At 39.0% G+C, this 22,928-nt stretch overlaps 3 protein-coding genes and 3 non-coding genes across 10 annotated transcripts; 5 read left to right on the top strand and 1 right to left on the bottom strand.

Moving 5' to 3' along the window:
- The first annotated feature begins 776 nt into the window (after positions 1-776).
- Positions 777-14,795, top strand: map3k14a (mitogen-activated protein kinase kinase kinase 14a). Of its 4 annotated transcripts, none has more exons than XM_039824036.1 (16): positions 777-903; positions 7,335-7,595; positions 7,684-7,765; positions 7,888-8,110; positions 8,504-8,878; positions 8,962-9,096; positions 9,189-9,318; positions 9,744-9,872; positions 11,548-11,652; positions 11,757-11,914; positions 12,009-12,159; positions 12,649-12,969; positions 13,232-13,341; positions 13,672-13,804; positions 13,901-14,001; positions 14,481-14,795. In XM_039824036.1, exons 2-16 carry the CDS (start codon positions 7,343-7,345, stop codon positions 14,640-14,642), a joined length of 2,568 nt encoding a protein of 855 aa, XP_039679970.1. In that variant the 5' UTR covers positions 777-903; positions 7,335-7,342; the 3' UTR covers positions 14,643-14,795. The 4 variants fall into 4 exon arrangements, with proteins under 4 accessions (XP_039679970.1, XP_039679972.1, XP_039679969.1 ...); XM_039824038.1 differs by lacking the exon at positions 777-903 and adding an exon at positions 4,981-5,182 and having other exon boundaries at positions 7,338-7,595; XM_039824035.1 differs by lacking the exon at positions 777-903 and adding an exon at positions 4,981-5,182.
- A 1,726-nt stretch (positions 14,796-16,521) lies between these two features.
- Positions 16,522-19,035, bottom strand: LOC120575352 (apoptosis regulator BAX-like). Its single transcript, XM_039826078.1, has 6 exons — positions 18,914-19,035; positions 18,059-18,107; positions 17,454-17,612; positions 17,189-17,324; positions 16,982-17,086; positions 16,522-16,869 (listed from the first exon to the last, which is right to left on the bottom strand). The coding sequence occupies exons 1-6, from the start codon at positions 18,942-18,944 to the stop codon at positions 16,771-16,773; spliced, it is 579 nt and encodes a 192-aa protein (XP_039682012.1). The 5' UTR covers positions 18,945-19,035; the 3' UTR covers positions 16,522-16,770.
- Positions 19,036-20,077: 1,042 nt separating this feature from the next.
- rps11 (ribosomal protein S11) lies at positions 20,078-22,605 on the top strand. Of its 2 annotated transcripts, none has more exons than XM_039826077.1 (5): positions 20,078-20,184; positions 20,695-20,835; positions 21,066-21,141; positions 21,839-21,968; positions 22,409-22,605. In XM_039826077.1, the coding sequence occupies exons 1-5, from the start codon at positions 20,170-20,172 to the stop codon at positions 22,530-22,532; spliced, it is 486 nt and encodes a 161-aa protein (XP_039682011.1). In that variant the 5' UTR covers positions 20,078-20,169; the 3' UTR covers positions 22,533-22,605. The 2 variants fall into 2 exon arrangements, with proteins under 2 accessions (XP_039682011.1, XP_039682010.1); XM_039826076.1 differs by having other exon boundaries at positions 20,162-20,206.
- Positions 20,900-20,983, top strand: LOC120575517. The gene has a single exon (XR_005642008.1). It is a non-coding gene; the product is annotated as a small nucleolar RNA SNORD35 (small nucleolar RNA).
- LOC120575518 lies at positions 21,619-21,702 on the top strand. The gene has a single exon (XR_005642009.1). It is a non-coding gene; the product is annotated as a small nucleolar RNA SNORD35 (small nucleolar RNA).
- Positions 22,221-22,304, top strand: LOC120575519. Its single transcript, XR_005642010.1, has one exon. It is a non-coding gene; the product is annotated as a small nucleolar RNA SNORD35 (small nucleolar RNA).
- Positions 22,606-22,928: the final 323 nt, after the last annotated feature.

Below are 22,928 nucleotides of genomic sequence, written 5' to 3'. Positions count from 1 at the left end.
ATAGAGACATATTGATCATATCTAGTAGTGAAGTGTTTACCACGGGTAACGCTTCTTTGAGTAGCCTCGTTGGGATGGGGTCCAAGAGACAGGTAGATGGCTTAGCTGAGGATATCTTTAACATTAATTGTTGAAGGTCTATAGGATAAAAGCAGTCTAAGTATATGTCCGGACTAGTCGTTCGTTCTAGTGGTCCTGTATTTAAAGATGAACTGTTAGAAGTTGAGGGCAAAAGGTGATTAATTTTATCTCTAATTGTTATAATTTTATCATTGAAGAAGCTCATGAAGTCTCTAGAAAAAAAAAGGATTTGTTTTTTAATAATATGTCCTTGTTATTCCAAATGAGATACCTATGAGGAGAGAAACCGTGTTTGTAAATAATAAGAGACTAAGCTAAAAGCATTTGTTTGTGAAAATTAGTACAGGGTAGATGCTAGATCGGAACTGCTAGACGTGTCGACGTCAAAGGACGTGCCTCGTGGCCCACCTTATTCTGCTTTTGATTGGTTTACCCTGGTATTATTACCATAATCCTAACCAATCCCCTCCTCCTCATGCCTAAAACTACAGTCTCTAAAACTAACTACGTCAATCCTTCTAGTGGATCCGATTTAGGATTTACCCATAAACAGGCGCTTACAGGAAATACGGAAATTTCAGCTTCAAATTAAAAGCATAACTGTCACTTACCAAAAATGCAAACATTTTACTAGAGCACTAATATATCATCAGAACAATCAATAAATAATCATTATAGCCAAACATAGATTTGTACCATGGTATTGTGGATACCATTATTGTAACATTACGAACATATATTTACTCTGAAATGAAAACCGGAAATGATTATTTTAGCTCAACACTGATCGCCATCGGCCGACGCCTACTAATTGGAAGATCGGTAAGTGAAACATCTATCTTACATTTATTGTTAAATAAATAGTTTACCAGTTTTATGACCTCAGTCTTCTCTGCTCTCTTTTAAGCCAACGATGTCTTATTTGAAAAGTTCCGACCTCTTTACGAATGGCAAAACGGACTAAGTTTGATGTGAAATGGCGGTGTAGCTATGTGGCTAGCAGGAAGTTATTAGCTAGCTAGTTAGTACACTGAGAGCGAGAAAAACAATACAGCAATACCGGAGACAGGGTAGATTTCTATGATTATATTTTGTTTGTGACAATTAACACAACAAAGGTCTGCACAGTAAAAGGTAGGCTGCTGTTACAAGCTTGGCAGTAACGTTAAGGTTCTTGTCACCAGACTGTTTCAAAACTCATGTTAAAACCGCCAGATGTTTATGATTAAAACAACTGTTGTACTCCAGCTTGTACTTTTTCCAGTGCCACTATAGTGTTGTTGGACGCTTGTGTTTGTTATGTTATGAAAGGCTTATGGCCTATTAGCTTTCAGGGAAAACGATCTAACTTTACTAACTTACTTTACCTAAAAGTCCCCATAAGAGTAATTTTATGCTTATTTTATGTTGGGCAATATTGATAAATGTCATGCACTTATCAGCTCTTTTCTGCCTGATCGATATATTAAACATTAAGCCACTATTAGCTCATATCTACCGGATTTAATTGTTTTACATTTGTCACCGCTGACATGTATGTTGAGTCCAAGTCCTCCTGCTTTTCCCCCCTGCATTTATAGTTTAGCTGGGCTGTTCTTTCTACTTTGCCATGAAAAAATAAAGTGCAGAAAGGACATTGTAAGACAGCTCATTACCTACAAAGCATAAGTGAATACACCCATGCTAAAGTTGACTAAAAAGAGTAATACAAAATAATCTTTTGGAAATTGATCTTAATGCCTTAATTAAAAAAAGGAGGAAAAATCCAACCTTTTAAGGACACCAATTTTCTTTGTGAATGAATAATGTACCATAAATAAATAAATGTTCTTCCTTTAAAATACAGGGTACATAAGTAAGTACACCCCTATGTTAAATGCCCATAGAGGCAGGCAGATTTTTATTTTTAAAGGCCAGTTATTTCATGGATCCAGGATACTGTGCATCCTGATAGTTCCCTTGGCCTTTGGAATTAAAATAGCCCCACATCATCACATACCCTTCACCATACCTAGAGATTAATTACAATACGATACATTATTCATTCACAAAGAAAATTGTTGTTCTTAAATGTCGGATTTTTCCTCATTTTTTTAAATTTAGGAATTAAGATCAATTTCCAAATAATTTTTTTTTTATTCCTCTTTTTAGTCAACTTTAACATGGGTGTATTCACTTATGCTTAGCACTGTATATACATTTAAAGCCACATATCAAGTAGGGCTGCCACCTCTTAGTCTTTGGTCTTAGTCGACTAAGATTTCTTTAGTTGATAAGTCATTTTTTATGCTTATTCATGCTTAATTACTCATTTCCAAGAAACTTATCAGCACATTTATGGTAAACACAAGATTTAAAGTGGTGCTTTTGCAGGATTAATTGTGGAGAAACTCAGTTTTACAGATGGTTAATTAACTACATTTATGTTGTGCTTTTCTAGTCTTAACGACCTCGCAAAGCGCACAGCTCTGTCAATTAAATCAACTAATCGATTAGTCGACAAAATCGTATAAGTGTTAGTCGACTAAGAATTTCTTTAGTCGAGGACAGCCCTAATATCAAGTTATACACGCTGGAATTTAACTATACCACAGTGTATACCACGGCTTTCTGAAACTTAATGTTATGTGGATTTTAGGTCCGCTTGTTCAGTTTGTGTTTTTGATCTTTCCTCAGTATCAGAAAATGCCATTTGGAATAATATCCTGGAATTCACAATAGTCAAATAGTAGGTGATTCATGCTTTTGGTGAATTTTCAGATTTGTATGTTGACAATTTAGGATTATTTTCATTATCGATTAATCTGCAGGGCAATCAATTAACCCTTTTTTTTAATTATAAACTGTCAGAAAATAGTGAAAATGTGCATTATAATTTCCCAAAGTTCAAGTTGACTAACCGTTCAAAACCCCAAAATATTCAGTTCACACTGCAAAGAAAACATAAACACAACTTTGATCAAATAACAGCCTACATCTTATATATTGTCAAGGAAGATAATCATTTTCAAATACCCACAATTGATGTACAGAACATGATCCTGGAATGAAAATTTGCAGAAAACATTAGTAACCGAGGACGAAGTATTAACAGAAAGATTTCTTCATTATAGTTAATAGAGAAGTAACCGGAAAAAGGGAAGTTGTTAGAAGAGACACAGAGAGGTGTGGAGAACTTTAAGTCATGGCATGCAGATAGTTTCTTATGAGCTCTGGACATATGTAGTCGAGGACTAGGACATTTTCCTGAGAAGCAGCTGGCGTTTCCCTGAAGAATTCTTTGCTGTGTGTTTCCTGTGGCCAACTTCAGGTTGAGTCCCTTTTCCCTGTCCTTACTAAAGGCTTTGGAATTTCATTAATCTGTGTGGGTGTGCAGCAAAAGTCGGCTCAATATAGCCACGAGCTGTCTGTGGAGTTTAGCTCAGGATTTCTCTGCAAATGTAGATTACAATTAACACTTCATATTTGAGATGTATGGCTATTGTGTACTTACTGTACTTTTTAGGTACATCTGTACAATCTCATGTAATCCAATGCAGCAGCCCATAATAACTCATATCTCTTGTGTGACGTTTAGAATTCAGTTCCTGTTGACACTGGAGAAATGACAAACATTCATTCCAGTTTCTCAATTTTGAGGATTGCTACTTTTCTGTTTTACGTCATTTTAAATAGAATACGTAACTTAGGTTGAATTCCTAAAAAACAAGCTAGCAATTTGTAGACATTACTTTGGGATTGAGGAAATTGTGATGGGCATTTTATTTACTATTTTCTGATATTTTATAGACCAGACTAGAACTGCAACTAATGATTTTTGTCATTATTGATTGATCTACCTATTATTTTCCAAATTCATCGTTTGGTCTTGACATTAGAATGCCAACAAATAGCAAAAAATGCTCATAACAATTTCCCACAGCCCAGGGTGACGTCTTGAAAATGTCTTCTTCTTTTTTGTCAGACTAACAAGATATTCGGTTTACTAATATAGTCGACCGACAAATGGTTTTAGATGTAGATTCCAAAAGTAACCTCTAACTGCCTAATCCTAATTCTGTAATTATTACAATCATTTTATCTTCTTTAAGTTATTGTTGCCATAACAGCAGCGTGTTTCCTTTACACTAAGGAGGCAGTGAGCAACTTGCATTTAGCTTTGTGTTCTTGGGTAATGGCGGAGCCTCTTCAGTGGTATTCTGAATTTCCTGTGTACTGTGGCAGTTTTTATATGAGTAAGTTGTTTTGCTGCTGAAAAAAAAAAAGCAAGTGAGATTATTTCAGATAGACAAAGACGCCTGTATTTCATGTGACAGCTCACACGCTTGCTCCGAATTCTATCAAATTCTCTTGGTGGCAAATCTTTTCCACAAGATCCTCATAATATCACATATCAGAATGTTGCTGTGTAAAGAAAACTTTGTTGTTTGAAGTTTATATAGTGGAGAGTATGTGTGGGTGTGACATGACATGTGACAGATTATATAAATTAGCTGACTACAGGGCACATGGTCATTAGGATGTCTGAGCACATGAAAGGTCACACAAGTCTTTGCATTTTATTTAGTATTGTATGTCTGTGCAGAAGGTCAGAAACTCTTTTAACAACATGCACAGACGGAAAAATGCTTTTGCCCTAATTATAAAACATTGTATTTGTCCACATTCTGCTTTTAAATCACATCCATTATTCATTCTTCTTAGAGTATATCTTGACAGGCGTAGGCTACAGAGAGCTAATGTTCTGCTTTTTAGCTGTCCAAAGTTCACAGTGGATCATCAAAAGCATAACCAAACATGTTATCCCTTAATCTAGTCAGAGGGAAGAGCAAGTAAGCCAGCCCTGTTGGAGGGAGCTGAGGGAGGGGGGAATATGGAGAAGTGGAGATGCATTTCCCATAAGTCATTGTCAGCCAGCTCCTCCCCTGGTTGGCTGAGAGCCAGCATCAAGCAGAGCGGCAGGGACTGAGCAGAGACATTACTGAGAATCCGAACATGAAGGACAAGGCAGACAAACACAGCACCTTTTACTAATGTGGATGACGGATTATTCAGAGCAGATACCCAGGAGAAAGATAGCAGCTCAGATTGGCATCTGTTGGTACGTCTACACGCCCCTCTGCCTCACACATACACAGAGTTGTTTTTGTGGTTGTGTTTATTGCAGTGGCTTTTTCTCTATTTCCTTTCCACGTAAATTCATTGGGGTGTGGTGTTACGCCCGGCTTTCAGAGTACCGGCAGCGTTTTAAGAAGGAAGTGACAGTTGAATTGCTTTGTTCTAGATAATCTTGCAGTGCATGAAGTCGGATTACACAAGGTAATGACACTACTCCATAAGCTTTCATTGAAATTTGACTACAGTTTAATGTCAGTTTGTCTTTACTATTACTTGTAGTAGTACTGTGTTAGTATTGTCAAGAGCAAGAATGTGCAGAACTTACTGGGAAAATGTTTTGGCAGCCATGCGATTGTTTTAGTCTAAATACCAGGATTTATCAAGGTATGACCTCAAACAAGAATATCTGTACATGCAGAAACAGTCAAAAGCTGAGTGACAAGGAGAAGCTGCGGTTAAGTGTAATCGACACACTGATACAACATGATGACTGTATTCCCAGTTTGTGCCTTAAAAACTGTATTTAATACATGTAACCAGTGCTGAGATGAAAGGAGTGTGTCTAACTGTGCTGATTTTACAGTCCTACATGTTTTGATGATTATAACCTCCAAGCCATCTGCACTCAATTGCAAATCTTTATTGGAAATTCAGCCTGGCCTAATGTGCTGTAGTTTAGTTCCTCAGAGTGAAACAGAGTACTTGCATTTAACGACACAGTTGCAACTGTCAAAACAAGGCCAGGGTTGAGTTTCCTGTCTCATCTGCCCACCGCAAACTTTCAAAGTTTCAGTTCAAGTGATCATCATGATCCTCTTGAACCTACTTGACACAGTCAAATATGAAAACTCTATAACAAGCTATAAAGCAGCAGATTTATACGTACTCAGCCACAGTACAAAGCCCGTCGTTGTTTCATTGGGGTGTGTGCATATTTCTGTTGACAATCGTAAACATCTTAAGTTGAGTTAAGTATATGAGCTCTTCTGCTTTGCTTGATTACAACGGGTGATCCTGAAAATAACATTTTCTTTTTAGGCCTGGTGGTGGTTTTGTCCCCTTAAAACTAAACAACTAAATTAAGAATCGAACAAACTAAAAAATATAAAAGTCAGCAGAACTTTTAATTTGGAAAAAAAAAAGACATATTTGGATGTCAATATTTTCCTCTTTTTAGGCACCATCACTCTCACATTAGCAGTAGCAGATAGTAAAAAGTCCTGCATTACGTTATGGGAAAGCAGTTTTTGGAAGCACAAACTTTACGGCATCTTTTAAAGGTCAGTCATTGGCCAACCATGTGATTTACTGTATAGACACAATGCAGTAACATTGTGTTGGCTTACATGTAACTAAGTGTTCAACTAAATTAGTTTTAATGTGATAATCAATTGAAAGTGCAGTTTGTAAGGGAGACAAATGTATCGTCATTTCATTTCCACTCTAAAATACTGTTTAAAATATTGGCAACTACAGCTGCAGTGACCAGTCGATTCATCGATTAGTTGATTGACAGAATATTAATTGGCAACAATTTTCAAATCATTTTCAAACAAAAATGCCAAACGTTTGCGTGTTCCAGCTTCTCAAATGTAAAGATTTGATGGTTTCCTTTGTGATATAAGATAGTCCACTGAGTATCTTTGGGTTTTGGACTGTTGACCCGACAAAACATGACATTTGAAGATGTCCACATGGTTTGTGGGAAAAGGGCATTTTTATAGTCAAAAGAATTAATTGAGGAAAATAATCAGCAAATGATTTGCAGCCCTGTTGTTGTTGTTGTTATTATTATTATAATTATTATTATTATTATTATTATTATTATTATTATTATTATTATTTTAAACTCCTACAAATGAAACACAGCCAGCATGTGTTCAGCAAACTCCATTATTCTGCAAACTTGTTTGATCAGTTGGTTTTTTTTAACTCAGAAACACCATGACATTCAGGGTTTACAAAAAATTACGACAAGATTTCCAAAAAGAGCTGAATAGAGGTTCTGACGTGTATGTGATAACTTATAATTACAAACTTTTTGACATTAATGTTGACATTTGTACGATTGTATAGAAAGCACTTGGTTTATCAGTTGCTTATGATGTTCTCTCTCTCTCCCTCTCCAAATCCAGCAGATGAAATGGCGGTGAGGCAAAGGATTTTTAACTCAACAGCACCCTTCTCCGGGTCATCCCAAGCTGCGCTAAAGGGGTCGTACCCACCCTGCTCAGCTGCAGACCAGGAGGCAGAGGAGGAGGAAGAGGAGGGGAAGAGCAACAAAATGTACTACCGTTACAGCCCTTTTATTAACTATGTCTGGACACATGGGACTGCAGAGCAAGTGGGAGAAATGCCACTGAAGAAGACCTCAACCTTCATTGCCCAAGCTGAATGTAATTATGTATTCATGATTAAAAGAAATAAAAATCCAATAACTGTGCTTGGACAGATAGTGTAACATGAACACTGTGCTCTCTTCAGGTGAAACCCAGGACTCCCAAGAGTTGTGTACATCCAGCTTTGACCGCTCCTTTGTTCCCTCCCCGAACTGCTTCACCAGCAGGTACGACATTACCTCGACAACATTGCCTCTGCATTTCACACTTCATGCTTGTTTAAAGACGCTGTACTGAATTATTTAATGCCATGTCTGGAATTTACATCGTTGTCATACTTCTGCTTCAGTATTTCCTCAGAGCACAACAATGTGGCGTGCCCAACCACAGCCTCAATCCAGGAACCGGGCAGCTCATCGGCACAGCTCACTCCAAGAAAGAAGATCAGGAAGAGACAGAAGCGCAAGTGGAAGAAAAAACTAGAAAAGAAGAAGGAGAAGCAGCGACACAGGCATCGAATGCCCTCTGGAGTGCCTGAACAGGAGAGTGGAAGTTCTCTGGTTCGGATCCTGGTAAGAAGCCTTCACATCTCATTGAGTGTTACATATGAAAAAGCTATTGAAAATGGCATTGAGAAGTAGGTTGGTACATTGTATACTCTTATTATTATATTGTATACTCGTATTCTTAAAAGAAAAAAGTAGAAAAGGGAAAAAAAAGGAGAAAGAAGCGTTTACCTTGTGAATCATCTTCAATGATAATTTTCCACATTCTTTGGCAGTCGGAGGCTCGTCCTCTAAACATTCCCATGCAAACATTTGCTTTCCTGTGTTGTGGAAGTGAATCACCGAATTCAGACAAAGCTGCCTCTCATGGCCTTGAACGTTTAGCCCCTGAGCAAACTCACCTGAGAATGTACACACCATGGATTCTGATCAGCCATGCTTTTTGCTTGTGTCCTTAAGGAGTCATCGTCTCTTGGAGGGAGAACTGACCTCAGTACTTCTTGCTGTAGCAGCATTGAAAGCTCGGAAGAGCAGGACAGAGGGCCTTCTATCTACAGACGACAGATCTACAACACAGGCTCAAGCTGCTCTCCTCTAAACTGGGCCACCGTCTCCAGTCTCCATTCCTATGGGCAGGACAGCGACTCGGACTCCCTCAGCAGTCTGGGAGACTATTCACTGGCTCTTGCTGGCCTCAGGGGCAGCGTCAGTCAGGGGGACCCGTGCTACGCATTTCCCTTTTTCAAAGATGTGGAGAGGGATGTAAGAGAAGAGGAAGATGAGCTATCAGCAGTTGACTCTGTCAGCACTGAGGGAATAATCTTTTACAATGATGTACGTTCTGTTTTAAGTCTACTTTCTGTCTCGGTTTAAAATGATGTTCAACCACAATAACTTATTCTCTCTTATTCTATCAGAAAATCCAGCCTGTGGACTCTGAATACAAGGAAGGGAGGGAGTATGTCCTCTCACAGTTTATCAAAGAGGGCTCCTATGGTGAAGTACACAGTGCTCAAGATGTCAACACAGGCTTCAAATTTGCTGTCAAAAAGGTAACGCAGAGCATATCGCCCTCTTTGTCCCCCCTCACACACTGCCTAGTTTTAAAGTGTGCTCACTCTTTTGTTCCATCCTCTTCTCACAGATAGCCCTGAAGAGGTTCATCAGTGAGGAGGTGGGTGCGTGGAGTGCCCTCAGATCTCCTCGTGTGGTGAAACTCTTTGGAGTGGTCAGAGAGGGGCCTAATGTTGTCCTCTTCATGGACCACAAATCTGGTAAACAAGCCTCACTTCTGCCTTTTACACGCATCACATTCTGCCAGTTCTCACTGCTGATGTTGAGATTGAGGGTTGGGGTGGAAATTGTTGGGTGATATGTGATGAATTAAGCGCAAACGCATGAAAATAATGAAGATTACAGAAAAAACCCCGGATGTGATTAGTGTTGAGATGTGGAAGTGGGTGGTTCTGGGACGCTGGAAATGACTGTTGAGCTTCCTTGAAGTGTTATGGTCCAAATTACACCAAACAACTGTGATGGGAGATGCCTGCTCGATAAACACAATGACATACCTCAAACTTTTCCTTTGTCATCAAATACCAGTCCATAATAGAATGAATAGTTGAATCAGACACTGTAAATGGCTAAATATTAACAAGACATAGTCTTTATCCTGGTCTGACCTCACCTGTTATTCCAGGCTCTGTGGGCCAGCTGATAGCGGAGCGCGGCCGGCTGCCAGAGGACCTAAGTCTCCACTACCACTCGCAAATCTTAACAGCACTGGAGTACTTAGGGAAGAAAAAGGTGGCGCATCTGGACATTAAAGGTATGTTATACAACGGGATATTTTGACAATTTATTTTTCAGTTAAACTAATGTTCACGTCACGTGGCCGATTAGCTCAGTTGGTAGAGCGGGCGCACATATGCAGAGGTTTATTCCTCGACGCAGAAGGCCCAGGGTTTGAGTCCGACCTGTGATGGTTTTTTTCTGCATGTCATCCCCCCTCTCTCTCCCCTTTCATATCTCAGCTTTCCTATCCAATAAAGGCAGAAATGGCCAGAAAAAAAAAACAACAAAAAACTAATCTGAGTTATACTAAAAAGTCAAAACACGAATGGTTAAGATGTCATTAAGAAAACTGATTTGAACTCTTGAGTGTGTATCCTTTATCCACATAGTTACTGATGCTTGACATATCTAAGTCATAACAAAAATTCCTCCCACAGTTTTCTAAAGACAAACGTTAAACATTAATAGAAATAATGTATTACTGTTATTTCAGTTTGTCCTGAACCCACTAGGTTTAACCTCAGACTAACCATCATCATTAGTTTATTCTAATCGTTTTAAGAACCAAGCAATCTAAAGTATTTGAGTAATTTTCAGTATATGAAATTTTCTGAAATGCAACAAAAGCAAGAAGCAGATTTTGGTACTTTTCCCCAAAAAAACACATGGGTGAAAACTAAATGTTCATCTCTTTACTGTCTACAACACTGTGTCCTCCTTGATCTTGCCACTTCTTGATCTTGTAAATGTTTTTTTTATACAGTCTACTGTAGAGTGAAGAATTATCTAAAATATGAATGTAAATGTAAAGACTTAAAAAGCTCAGATATCGGCATCAGTCCATAAACACTTTTTTAAGATGAGTTTTAACAGCCGTAATTGCACGGATCAAATTATCACAATAGTAGTAACAGTAAAACTAAATGTGTCAGCTTGAATTTTACTTGTTGTGGTACCTAGTGGAAAATAAACATACAGAGAGAATAAGTCAGATTTAGTTCTCAACTGAGGATTTTGTGTCTTTGTGTGCAGCTGTTGTGTGGAACACAAGTGTCACATATACAGTAGATTTGATCCTCAGCACCTGTGTTGTGAAACCAGACAGAGAAGACGACGGGCTGGGAATTTCCCACAGTGTGACTCACCGCTGCTCTTCAGAGGCGGCGCGTGTGCACAGAATCAGGAGAGCGAGAAGGAAAGGGAGAACGAAACAGAGAGGGGGGGATGGGACGAGGAGCAGGAAGTAGTTAGAGAGAGAGAGAGAGAGAGAACTAAGTACAGAGTCAGAAAAAGGACAGAAGATGAAAATAAAGTATAAAAAAAGAGGAAAGAGAAAAATGAAAAGAGAACTAAGTTAGAGGAAACAAAACATAGACTTAAACAGGAAGACAAACATGATTGTGCTGTTGCAGCTCAGGCGCCACCTGGTGTCTGTAATGCGTCAGGAAAAGCAAAGCAGTGACGCCAAATCTCTTTATCTGCTACCTGTTTGTTAATAGACTCCACGTTCATTCCTTATTAAAGCGTTTCCTACAGCAGCTGTCCCTTGGTGATGTTATTTTTCCATCTTATTGTGCTCCTTTGTCTGTTGACTGTTTTGCGTCTGTGCAGCTGCCCCGTTTCTAATTATGTCATCAACAACTACGCTGCACAAGTCATGGAAAGCAGCGCTAATGCAGTGGATTATTGACTCTGCTTGCTTCCCACAGCTGACAATGTGTTGCTGTCGGAGGACGGTAGAGACACCTTCCTGTGTGACTTCGGACACGCAGAGAGACTCAACAGTCAGGGACAGAGCCTCAGTGGGTCCAAAGGTAAATACTGTGCCACTTTAACGATTTCCGTTAAGAAGATGGCTCATTTATCCACTTCGGTGTACAGTATTAAGTCATTGTTTTCCCAATGTAATTCAATGCAGATCTGAAGGGAACTGAGACCCACATGGCCCCTGAGATTGTAAAAGGGGAACCCCGCGGAGCCAAAGCAGATGTGTGGAGCAGCTGCTGTATGTTACTGCACATGCTCAATGCGTGTCAACCTTGGACAAGATACTACACCTGTAGACTTTACCTGAAGGTATGCTTCAAAGACACCACACCCCGCTGTTTCATCGCCGACGCGCAGTCCACTCTTCACAGTATTCACATCCGACTTTGTGTGATGGTTACAGATTGCTAACGAGCCTCCGCCTCTGAGGGAGATCCCACCTGACTGTAGCCCTCTCACAGCTGAAGTTATCAAGGCGGGACTTCAGAAGGATCCAGCCAAGAGAGCATCAGCATCGGACCTCAAAGTAAAAACTGCCGGAGCTCTGAAAGAAGGTAACTAGACCTGTACGGTGTTCATATCAATGCAAGCGGCGCATCCATACACACAGCCATACATACGCAGGTAAATAAATTAAGCAAATAACAAAATACGGTGAAATTGGTTATTGTGTGTTTCCATAATAATTGCGGTATAACAAAAAATAAAAAGCTATGTATTGTAGCCCCACTTTCCTTTTGTAGAGACCTGATAAATAATGTTGTATTAGGATTTTTACTAAAAAAAAGAGATCTGTGCTTTACAGTCTTGTCTTAGACTGATGTTCACTATCTTTTAAGGGTAATAATAACTGTAAATACAAAATATTTATTTATTTTTAATCCGAAAAATGTTTTTTGCAATTGTTAAGAGAAACTGCAGTAAGAAAATCAGCCTGAGACTATAAAAGTGAGGGGGCGAAAATTTCAAAAAGAAATGACCAGCTCGATGCATCATCCTCCTACAGTTTGAAAACTTGATGTATTGTGTTTGTGTGATTGCAGTGGGAGGACTCACCAGCCCAGTGAAGGGACCCTACACAGAGCCACTATATGTCACAAACAAACCTCCTGACTCCCTGCAACTTATCAACAGCAGCTGTAACTATGAGAATGAGGATGACCATCAAGAGTCTGTGAAAGTGATCCCAACGGGGAGGACGGAGAAACTGGGTGATGATGGCGATGAAGATAAGAAGGCTGGTTGTAATGAGTCAAAGCGAGACTCACTTTTCTGTCCACAAACGCTGATCTCTGAGCCGAACCACAAGAGGGGCAACAAGATCACCACTGTGCCTGAACTTGAGCTACGTAAACTGGAGCGAGGTGAGGTTTCTCTCAGTGTTCTACTTACTTTCTTTCGTGTGTTAAATGTTTGACCCTATTTTGCCTGAAGAAGACCCATTAGGGTCGAAACGTTGCATTTATATTAAATATGGGAGTTTAAAGCAGTGTTGAGGACATTACATTTTTTTCACTTTAAGTACTTTTCATTTGTCCTGCACCTGCCAGAAGGTGGAATGTGCATACAATTACTTTTCTAAATTAAATGTTTGACCCTACTCATTGGTTTCCTTCTTGTTTGCAGATTTCTACCTGAGCAGTCTGTCCCAGCTCCACTCCGCTGAGATGCAGGAGCAGCTCTTGTCATGTCTTAGCAGTGACCCTTACTCCACGTGGGAACCATTGGACAAAAAGGTAACCCAAAATTCACAATACATACATTCAGGTCATGACCGTTTGGATTGATAACTTAAACCCTTGTTTACTTATCATGTATCTCAGACATCCAGAAAAAGGCATTTGAAACAAGTTCTGGGAAGTGTTTTTTTTGTTGTGAACTTTAAAAAGTCCAAACAGAACAAGAATTTTGTTTCTAAAAATGGATCAATTTGACCTGTCCAAATACTTTTTTTAAATTGGATCCATTTAAACAAAGAGCTTTATTAGTTGTCATCCATTTTGACTAAAGTATTAACAGACCCACTGTTTGGCCTGTGTTCCTCTTTTTTTAACCCATTATTATAGGACTCAGGCCGCTGGTCCCTGAGCCCAGGAGACGACTTTAGCTCTGGGTTCTTCTCCTACAACAGTCAGCCAGACGTGCAGGTTTCCAGTATGGATTTGCTGAGTCCCACACAGCTACCACCTTGCTTTGAAGGTGAGATAAAAACATTAAGGTCTCTCTTCATCTATTAAACTATTTCATGTAGTACCAAAATGTAACGTGTATCTCTCTGCTCTGTGATTGGCTCAGGGGTGGATGTCTGCATCAGAGACTTCAACAAGAGAAGCATTCGCATCAGAGAGACGCGCCGGGTGAAGGTGGGCCACATCGCCACTGGAATCAGTGATCAGGTGAGGGCTAGCAGCTTCCCACACCCATGTTTAGTAGGGCTGTCCTCGACTAAAGAAATTCTTAGTCGACTAACACTTATACGATTTTGTCGACTAATCGATTAGTTGATTTAATTGACAGAGCTGTGCGCTTTGCGAGGTCGTTAAGACTAGAAAAGCACAATATAAATGTAGTTAATTAACCATCTGTAAAACTGAGTTTCTCCACAATTAATCCTGCAAAAGCACCACTTTAAATCTTGTGTTTACCATAAATGTGCTGATAAGTTTCTTGGAAATGAGTAATTAAGCATGAATAAGCATAAAAAATGACTTATCAACTGAAGAAATCTTAGTCGACTAAGACCAAAACGACCGATTAGTCGACTAATCGACTAAGAGGTGGCAGCCCTAATGTTTAGAGACAGCTATTAATGTTCTGTTTTAGTGTTTGTAAAAAGCAAGATTACATCTGTTTAATGTGTATCTCTCCTTTTTAGATCTCTGAGAGGGTTTTCACCCTGGAAACCCAGCAGGGCCAGCAGGTTGCTCACGATGAGGAGGTGCAGGATTCCGGTCTTAAGCTGAACTGTGTTCCTGCCCCAGACTTCAGCTCTGCCTGGAGGTGGAGGATCAGAGACGGAGTGCTGGAGACGAGATAGAGCCACACAGCCCTCTTCGTCCATCTTAACTGTCCTACAGTACATGTGGCCTTCTGTTGCAATTGTTTTAAATATTTGCCTTTCATTTGTCTCAATGTTTAGGACCATGCTTTCATGAGGAAAAAAATAAATCTACCAGAATTGCCTTTTTAACGAATGTTTTGTGATTTAAATGCCATAATGGGAGGGGGCTGTTGGGTAGCTTTTGTCTTTCAAGTGCTAATTACCCCCTCCGACCTTTCCTCTAGTACTATCATCGGCCAGATTTTCCACTTATATATCCAAATCTAACAGATAACCATAACATTTACTAAGTAGAGTTTTGCTCAACATATTATGAAGAGTCTCAAAAAACGTCCTACAGGATAAAGTAATTTTGTTAACTGCCAGACTGACACATAATTTGCTGAGCACAAAATTACCAAATGTCTATATCATATCATATCCTTCAGTACCTCCCTCAAGACACATTTCATATTCATTGCTCAAATACAGTTAGACAAAAGTAAGAATCTACAGCTATGCTAGCTAATTTTTTTTTTAGGGCTGTTAACTGCCTTTATGAAAGATTGAGAATGACAGGAAATGGGGGAGAGAAAGTGAATGACACACAAAGGTATGCCGGTCAGATTCAAAACCAAGCTGCTGCCAAGGACTCAGCCTACATTGGGGTGCACGCTCTACCAGTTGAGCTCCAGGTCACTCTGGGCACAGCAGTTCTTTAAGCTAAATTTTGCTAAAACATTAGCATACCGAGCTGGTATTTGATAATCAGATTCATTTATTATATAAATAATCCTCATTCCTACGCACATTATACATATCCATAGCCACAGTCAAGAGTTTAAAGGTTTATTTTCCATATTACAACAGACAAAAACCACAGCAAAATGATTTTCAGGGGGACTGGAAACTAATTTCAGCTTTACAAATGATAGAAAAAGGTGAAAAATTTGAGAATATCAAAGTGATTTCATAGTAAAAAAACACCAAGGCACTGACAAACAATAAGAATGTATAAAAAGCCATTTGCTGTGTAGATAAGATCTTGTAGTTTTAATATCTCAAGTAAATGTACAGTACTTTGAATATGTGTGGAGTGAGGTAAGCACCTGTGAGCAATCCAGGGCTTTCTGTGTCTGCAGTATAACATATCTTCCATACACTATGAGAAATGACCGTTTGTGAGATGTGGCTCCATTCACATTCACAACACAGACAATAATAGGCAGGATTTTTTCAAATGGGAGCCACGTGGCTGGTTGGTAAGTCGGAATGCCCAAAAGGAGCATTTGATTAAATGTTACATTTAGATTAATACGACTGCATAAAACAACTTTGTACACAGGTCCCTGTTGTGGCAATTGTGCTATCCACTGAAATAAGGTTGAGCTGTGCATTCAAGGGGAGAAATTATTTGGGTTGTTTAAGCCCAAATATTATTGGAGGTGTCATTTCTCTTCGTCTATATCATCTTCCCGGTAAATCTAATAATTGTTTGTAAAAAATATCTCTTTAACTCGATGGGATGTGACCACCCTTTGACACGTTCATTGCCAGCAGATAATTTACAGCAGTTAACACTCATAAATACATATGAAGATGGATTCTCTAGCATACAGACACCATGGTGAGGTGGATAGAGAGAGTGGGAAGATCAGAAAAGCAAAGTGAAACTAAAACTAACATGAAAATGAAAATAATGGAAAACGGAAAGAAACCAAAATGTTTAGTAAATCTATCTTTTAGGACAGAAAACAAAATGTTTTTATACGTAATTGTCTGTACCAAGTAAAAAATAAATTACTTAAAATGCATTCCCTGTTCAAGTCTGACAAACTCTCCTCCTCCACCTCCCCCCCTCCCTCACTCCCCCATCCCGACCCCCCGCACACTTTGGGCTCACTTCCTCAGTGGCATAGGAATCATGGGAGCGATTAGTGCGTTTAGTCTAACTCCCAATCCTTGGATATAACAGGGAGGCAGAAACAAAGAGTGGCTCTTTGTGTCCAAATGCAAACTCATTCCTGTTCATCTTGTTCACTCTGCCATAACTTCTTTCTGTTCTCTCATGTTCTAGTCCCCATTTCCCACACGCGTACTTCTTCTTCATCTCTTCACAAACCCCTCACATCTTGCGAATGACTAGAACAGTGGTGAGAACACCGGCCAAGAAAACTCCCACCGTCTGCCATGTGGGTGTGCCAAAGTGGGATCGAATACCCTCCTAAAAATCATGAACAGACACAAATATTAGCATGTGTCATACAAGCAATCAGGAGCAGAAGCTCAATTACTAATTAATGAGTTTGAACAGCATTTGTTAGCTAGCTTCTTACCCAGCCACCTTGCTCCCTGATCCAGTTGATCACATTTTCTTGGAGGTATTCCATGGTCCAGTTGATTATTGTTCTGATGATATCAGGAACTTTGGTCACAAGAGCCTGAGAAGGTGTGAAGGGGAGATGTTTCAGACTTGAGCAGGTATTTGTTATTCAATTGTAATTCCATAATACAGATGTGTCTAACTTTGCTGCTAAACTCACTTTGATGACGAGTCGACAGGCAAAGTAGAACAGTGCAACCACCCTGCCCCAGTTGAATTTTCCATCTGAAAAGATCTCAATGGCAACTTTCATAAACATGTCTTTTGTGGGACTGAGTGAAGAGTTGTTTATCATCCTGGGGGAAAAATAACATTTACCGATTACAGACAGGCTAATTATACAGGTATTACTAGTAAAACCTTGTAATTCATAAATTCCTTAGGCCTGAAATTTGACGGAACAGACACGGAGACAGGTAGCTCACCTTTGGAGCTCTACATTTCCATCCAGCTCATCTCCAATCTGCTGCAGGCACTGGGCAAGCTTCTTGTGGTTTGGGTCACACAGCTCTCCTCCACCCAGCTGTGCCCTGGTCACTTCAGTATTGCCGTCTCCATGCCGCTGAACACGCTCGAAGATGAAACTACACAGGGAGACAGACAGATAGTAATTAAGTGGGAACCGGCTCTTTTGCCTAGGGCTGCAACTAACGGTTATTTTCATTGTTGATTATTTTCTCAATTAAATAATTAGTTGTTTGGTCTATAAAATGTCAGACAATGGTGAAACATGTCATCAGTGTTTTACAAAGCCCAATATGCAGTCCTCAGATGTCTTGTTTTATCCACAACTTAAAGATATTTAGTTTACCGTCATAGAGAAGTAAAGAAACTAAAAAATATTCACATTTTATAATCGGCGAATCAAATAATTTTGTTCTTCTTTCATAAAAAAAAAAAGACAAATTGATGAATCAATTATCAAAATATTTGGGGATTAATTTAACAGTTGACAACTAATCGATTAATCTTTGCAGCTCTACTTGTCCAGTTCAATAATGAGGAGCCCAACTGTATAGTATATACTCACTCTTTTAACAAAACGGCTCCTACTTCCAGTAACTGGTCTTTAGTAATGCCTGAAAGACAAAGGTCAGTGTTAAATCATCCAAATGCTGATACAGTTTTACAACCAGTTATCTCATATTAGAAACAAATGAGTGAATAATTGAAGTATGTGTGCTAGTATAACTGTATGTTTACCGTCACTTCAATCTGATGCCCCACTTAGAAGTGAGTTTACTTAGATTAGCCACACTTGAAATAACGGATAAGAAAACATTATAGTTTGTTGATCATTTGTTACACCTGTGCTTTACTCTATATATCAGTTGTGTTAGTCTGTAAAATAACCTTGCGAAAGTAATTTGCAGTATCCAAAGGCAGCACATAATGTCCACAGTCTGTTAACGTTAGTTGTTAACTTACTGTAACGTTAGGCTAAGTCAATTTATCGAAGTTAGTCAATGTTGTGACTAATGTTAGCTACATAAAATCGGACGACTGACGTTAACGTTACCGAGCCTGAGAAACCGAGGAGACTTTGACATTGTCGGTCTAAAAGGACGTAACGTTAGTCTCCTAATATCGGTTTCGGTTTTGTTCAATTATTTGCTAACTCACTCTTGTACAGCCATCTGCTAACCAAGCTAACGTTAACGTTAGCGTTACCTAAACGCAGAGAAAATGCAAGCTAACATACCATACGGCTAACGTTAAGGTTAGCTATCTAGCTAACCTCAGTTCAGCTAATGTTACTGCCAGCAAGCAAACAAGCTACAGCCACAGAACAAGAGTTGATTGTTAAAGTGTGGTATTGTCTCTGTCAACCACACTGTTGGCGACAATGACACAGTCAATTTATTTTGCTGATGCTAGCTAGTACCTTGATCGCCTCCTCCCGGGTGTGATGCCATCTTGTTGTTGTCTGTTTATCACTCAGCGCTTCCGTACAAGTGTCATGTGCTCATATTCTTCTTTGTTTAGGTTTATTTTCGGTTGGCAAACAACGATTTGGTGCATTACCGCCACCAACTGGTATAGTGTGGAATATCTAACCACTAGGCATACAATCTTAAAAAAAAAAAGCTAAATAAAAATAAAAATAAACTTATAGGCCTATTTGCAATATGTATTTGTCTAAGATACTGAAATAGGCTTTTACTCGATAACACTCATTTCTTGAGCTATTTTGTAGAATATGAATATCTAACACACTAGTCTACTTTTATCTTTTGAATCAAATCCCTTCTTTCTTCCTCATATTTCTGACGCTTCCTATCCTTGTTCTTTTTTTCTAATAATGTTACTGTTGCATCAGGAAGTATCCAAGGAGGTATTATTGGCAATAGTACTGTTAAACTAAATAAGTTTAATGCAAAGCTTTTTGTTTCCATTCTTTTCCTTTTCCCAACAAGGTTTTAAAGTGTCTTGTGTTGGGTGATTCTGATTATGGCTCTGTTAATAAGATCAGTGATAGTTGTATCCTTTTCAATTCTAATAGCTTTTCTCCCATTTCCATCTGTAATGCATGCTGTTGGAGTTGTTTTCAAAGCACCTATAATGTCAAACCCTGATATTGAATAGTATCTAACTTTTTGAGAGATGTGCTTGCTGCTGATCCATACATTATACAACCATAATCTAATATTAATCTAATTAATTTACTGTATAGCCTTCAAATCAGTTCTTTCTGTCCATCCAATCCCTTACACTTCATTACATTGATTACTTTCTTATATTTGTAAGAGCATTCAGCATTAAATTAGTGCATTTATTATTATTATTATTATTATTATTATTATTATTATTATTATTATTATTTATTAAACACTACTAACAGCCCAACATTCAGCAGATCATGGACATTCTTATCATATAATTAAAGATTCCATAATGTAAAATCAAATAGCCTACATCAATCAAAGTAAATTAAATAGAAAACATAATGGTGTACATTATAAATAAACAATGGGATCAATAAGTCAATTTAACTTACTCAGATCATTTTTAAAATATAAAAGTGTGCGTGTACTTTTTGGGCCCGGAGCCTCGCCTTTTGGTAAACGTCATTTCCTGTGGCTCGTAGTCTTCAGTTCGTCGCGCGCATCTTCAGGCCTCTTTACGACTCGGCAGGCAAAGATGGCGGATGCACAAGTACGTTCAGGAAAACGGCGTGGTGAATTTAAAACGTTATTTTTACACTTTTAATAAACACATTTAGCGAGACAAGTTAAGTATGTGCCTTTATATGCTGTTCATACACGGCCATAAGCCATGTTAAACCACATGGAGGCTTATTTATCTAACATTTGTTGTTGCCGTTCTGCAAACCCTCGTGTAGCGTTGACCTAGCCGGGATGCTAACTCGGTTAGCTTAGCGTGTTGCCACTTAATTCTTAATAGTACCTTGCTTTTTATATAACGTTACTGCAACGGTAACGATTCCCATTAAACTTCCCCGCTACAATTTAACATGTCATTTCAGCTAAGGGCGATTTTGGTCTTTATAAAAGGAGGAAGTCGCTAATTAGCTAGCTAGAAGCTAACGTTAACGTAGCGAGGCCGGGCGGTGTTCTCGGAACGTGTCTTTCAAGTGTAGAAAGTGTAGCTAGATGGCGATGTTACTTTACACGCTCTTAACTTATTGATATTCTTGTTCCACAGACCGAGAGGGCCTATCAGAAACAGCCCACCATCTTCCAGAACAAGAAGCGTGTTCTGGTCGCTGATGGTGGCAAGGAGGTCAAGGAAAAGCTCCCCCGCTACCACAAGAGTGTGGGACTGGGCTTCAAAACCCCTAGAGAGGTAACTAGGATTGTCTAGAAAATTATTCTAACTAATGTAGGAAGCCTTTGTTCTCTTTGTTAGCTGCAAATGATGTTTTTCTCACGATGGTCTTCCAAGCCTACATGGTTCTGACGATAATGCCTTTTGGCAATGCTGATGCAGTCACAATAGTTAAAATATGACAACATATGAAATATTGTTTTATAGCTAACGTTACGGAATATTTAACAATGTATTATTTTCACCAGGCTATTGACGGCACTTACATTGACAAGAAATGCCCCTTTACTGGAAATGTCTCCATTCGTGGCCGTATCCTCTCTGGTAAGTTTAACACTTTACGCTATTACTAGCTCATTGGCACTGGTTTGGGAAGCTGCAACAGAACGTGGTCATTTAAACATCACTCTTAATACATAATCAAAAGTATACAAAACTGCACTGAGGATACTTACATTATCTATCCATACACTAAATACAGAAATATAATGTGCAAAACGGTAGCGCACTTAATGTTACTTTGGCAAGACTTTTTGGCTACTTTTGCAGTTAGATTTCAATTCTTAAAATGTGAGCGAAAATGGCTTAATTCCAGCACTAAATGGGTAACAATGTCCACCTTGGCACGGAGTATTGGTGCATCAGGGAAATTGTTAACCTTGTATTTAACGAAGAAGAAACTGACTGCAAATAACATATCCTTGTACAGGTGATTGGTGAAGAAATCAAAGCCAGAACCAGTGGCTATACAGGGTAACTTACTACAAACTTCATATTGATATACCTTTTTCGTGTCACTCCTGCAAATGATGTTTTTCTCACGATGGTCTTCCAAGCCCTCTGGGTTCTGACGACACTGCCTAATGGCAACACTGATGTAGTGGAGTGACAATGCAATAAAAAGAAAATTATTAGGGTTCACTGCAATGTCCAAAGAAAAAACTGCTGTGATTTTTAATATTCCCATATGATGCTGTTCAACACTGCTGTGATATTACAATTCCTTTTGTCTGGTCTACAGGTGTGGTGACCAAAATGAAGATGCAGAGGACCATCGTTATCAGACGTGACTACCTGCATTACATTCGCAAGTACAACCGCTTTGAGAAGAGGCACAAGAACATCTCTGTCCATCTGTCACCTTGCTTCAGGTACTGTCATGCTTTTAATTTAGGATTTATACAGTTGTTGCAAATGTGGAACAGTCAAATTGTTTTGGCAAACTAATAATACATTTATATGCTTAAGGTCTGGAAAATGGTGCAGTAATTTGTACGCCCCAGCCAAATTTGATGTCTGGGTTTATTTCAATTATGTTAGCTACATAACCTACATTTACCCTACAACATAATTGTTCTGTCTGCCGAAATGAGATTATCCAGCCATAAAAGTAGATGACTTGCTGCAAATGATGTTTTTCTCACGATGGTCTTCCAAGCTCAAGAAGCTCTGACGACACTGCCTTTGGCAAACACTGATGCAGCTTGACTGTACACCTCCTGCTCAAACATGGCTGAATCTTTATCAGCTTTGTCTAGGACAGATTACCCCAACTTCCTGTTAATATCTTTCTTGATTTGTTTTCCTGCAGAGACGTCACAGTTGGAGACATTGTCACCGTCGGAGAGTGCCGACCGCTCAGCAAGACCGTGCGATTCAACGTCCTCAAAGTGACAAAGGCTGCTGGAGCCAAGAAGCAGTTCCAGAAGTTTTAGGTGTGACTGAACAGGAAGGCTGCTGTTTGCTAACTTGTTTTACTGTCAAATAAAGAACCTTGTTTAAATGGGATTTTTTGTTTGTTCTCAAGTGTATTCAGTATTTTGCTTGTGCATAAACTGATGTGGTGATACACTGAATATTACCAGTTGTGTGGCAATTGGTTATGGATGACCTCATTGAGAAATAAATATTAGTGATTTAAATCCAGAGATTTAAATGAATCAAGGACTTGCTGAAAAGGGGCAGCAATTTAATATCTGTAAATTCTTATTGGCAAACTAGCTTTTCACATACAAGGAATTTGGCAGACAGGTTTATTGCCTACCCCAGTGTTCTGTACATGTTTAAACTACATCTGAAGCTAGAAATGCTCAGGACAAATGATTGTACTT

This window comes from Perca fluviatilis, chromosome 15 (assembly GCF_010015445.1).
Source record: "Perca fluviatilis chromosome 15, GENO_Pfluv_1.0, whole genome shotgun sequence".
Taxonomy (NCBI): Eukaryota; Metazoa; Chordata; class Actinopteri; order Perciformes; family Percidae; genus Perca; species Perca fluviatilis.
Note: the sequence above shows the minus strand (reverse complement) of the source record. Positions and strands in the feature narration are given on the sequence as shown.

Coding starts and splice junctions, on each gene's coding strand:
- LOC120575352 (XM_039826078.1), bottom strand. CDS start 18,944: ATGGCATCACACCCGGGAGGAGGCGATCAAG. Junction 18,108..18,913: donor CCCGGGAGGAGGCGATCAAG/GTACTAGCTAGC, acceptor TTTGTCTTTCAG/GCATTACTAAAGACCAGTTA. Junction 17,613..18,058: donor GGAGCCGTTTTGTTAAAAGA/GTGAGTATATAC, acceptor CTCCCTGTGTAG/TTTCATCTTCGAGCGTGTTC.
- rps11 (XM_039826076.1), top strand. CDS start 20,177: ATGCACAAGTACGTTCAGGAAAACGGCGTG. Junction 21,142..21,838: donor TCGTGGCCGTATCCTCTCTG/GTAAGTTTAACA, acceptor TCTGGTCTACAG/GTGTGGTGACCAAAATGAAG. Junction 21,969..22,408: donor CATCTGTCACCTTGCTTCAG/GTACTGTCATGC, acceptor GTTTTCCTGCAG/AGACGTCACAGTTGGAGACA.
- map3k14a (XM_039824036.1), top strand. CDS start 7,343: ATGGCGGTGAGGCAAAGGATTTTTAACTCAACAGCACCCTTCTCCGGG. Junction 9,319..9,743: donor CTTCATGGACCACAAATCTG/GTAAACAAGCCT, acceptor CTGTTATTCCAG/GCTCTGTGGGCCAGCTGATA. Junction 13,342..13,671: donor GGGAACCATTGGACAAAAAG/GTAACCCAAAAT, acceptor CCATTATTATAG/GACTCAGGCCGCTGGTCCCT.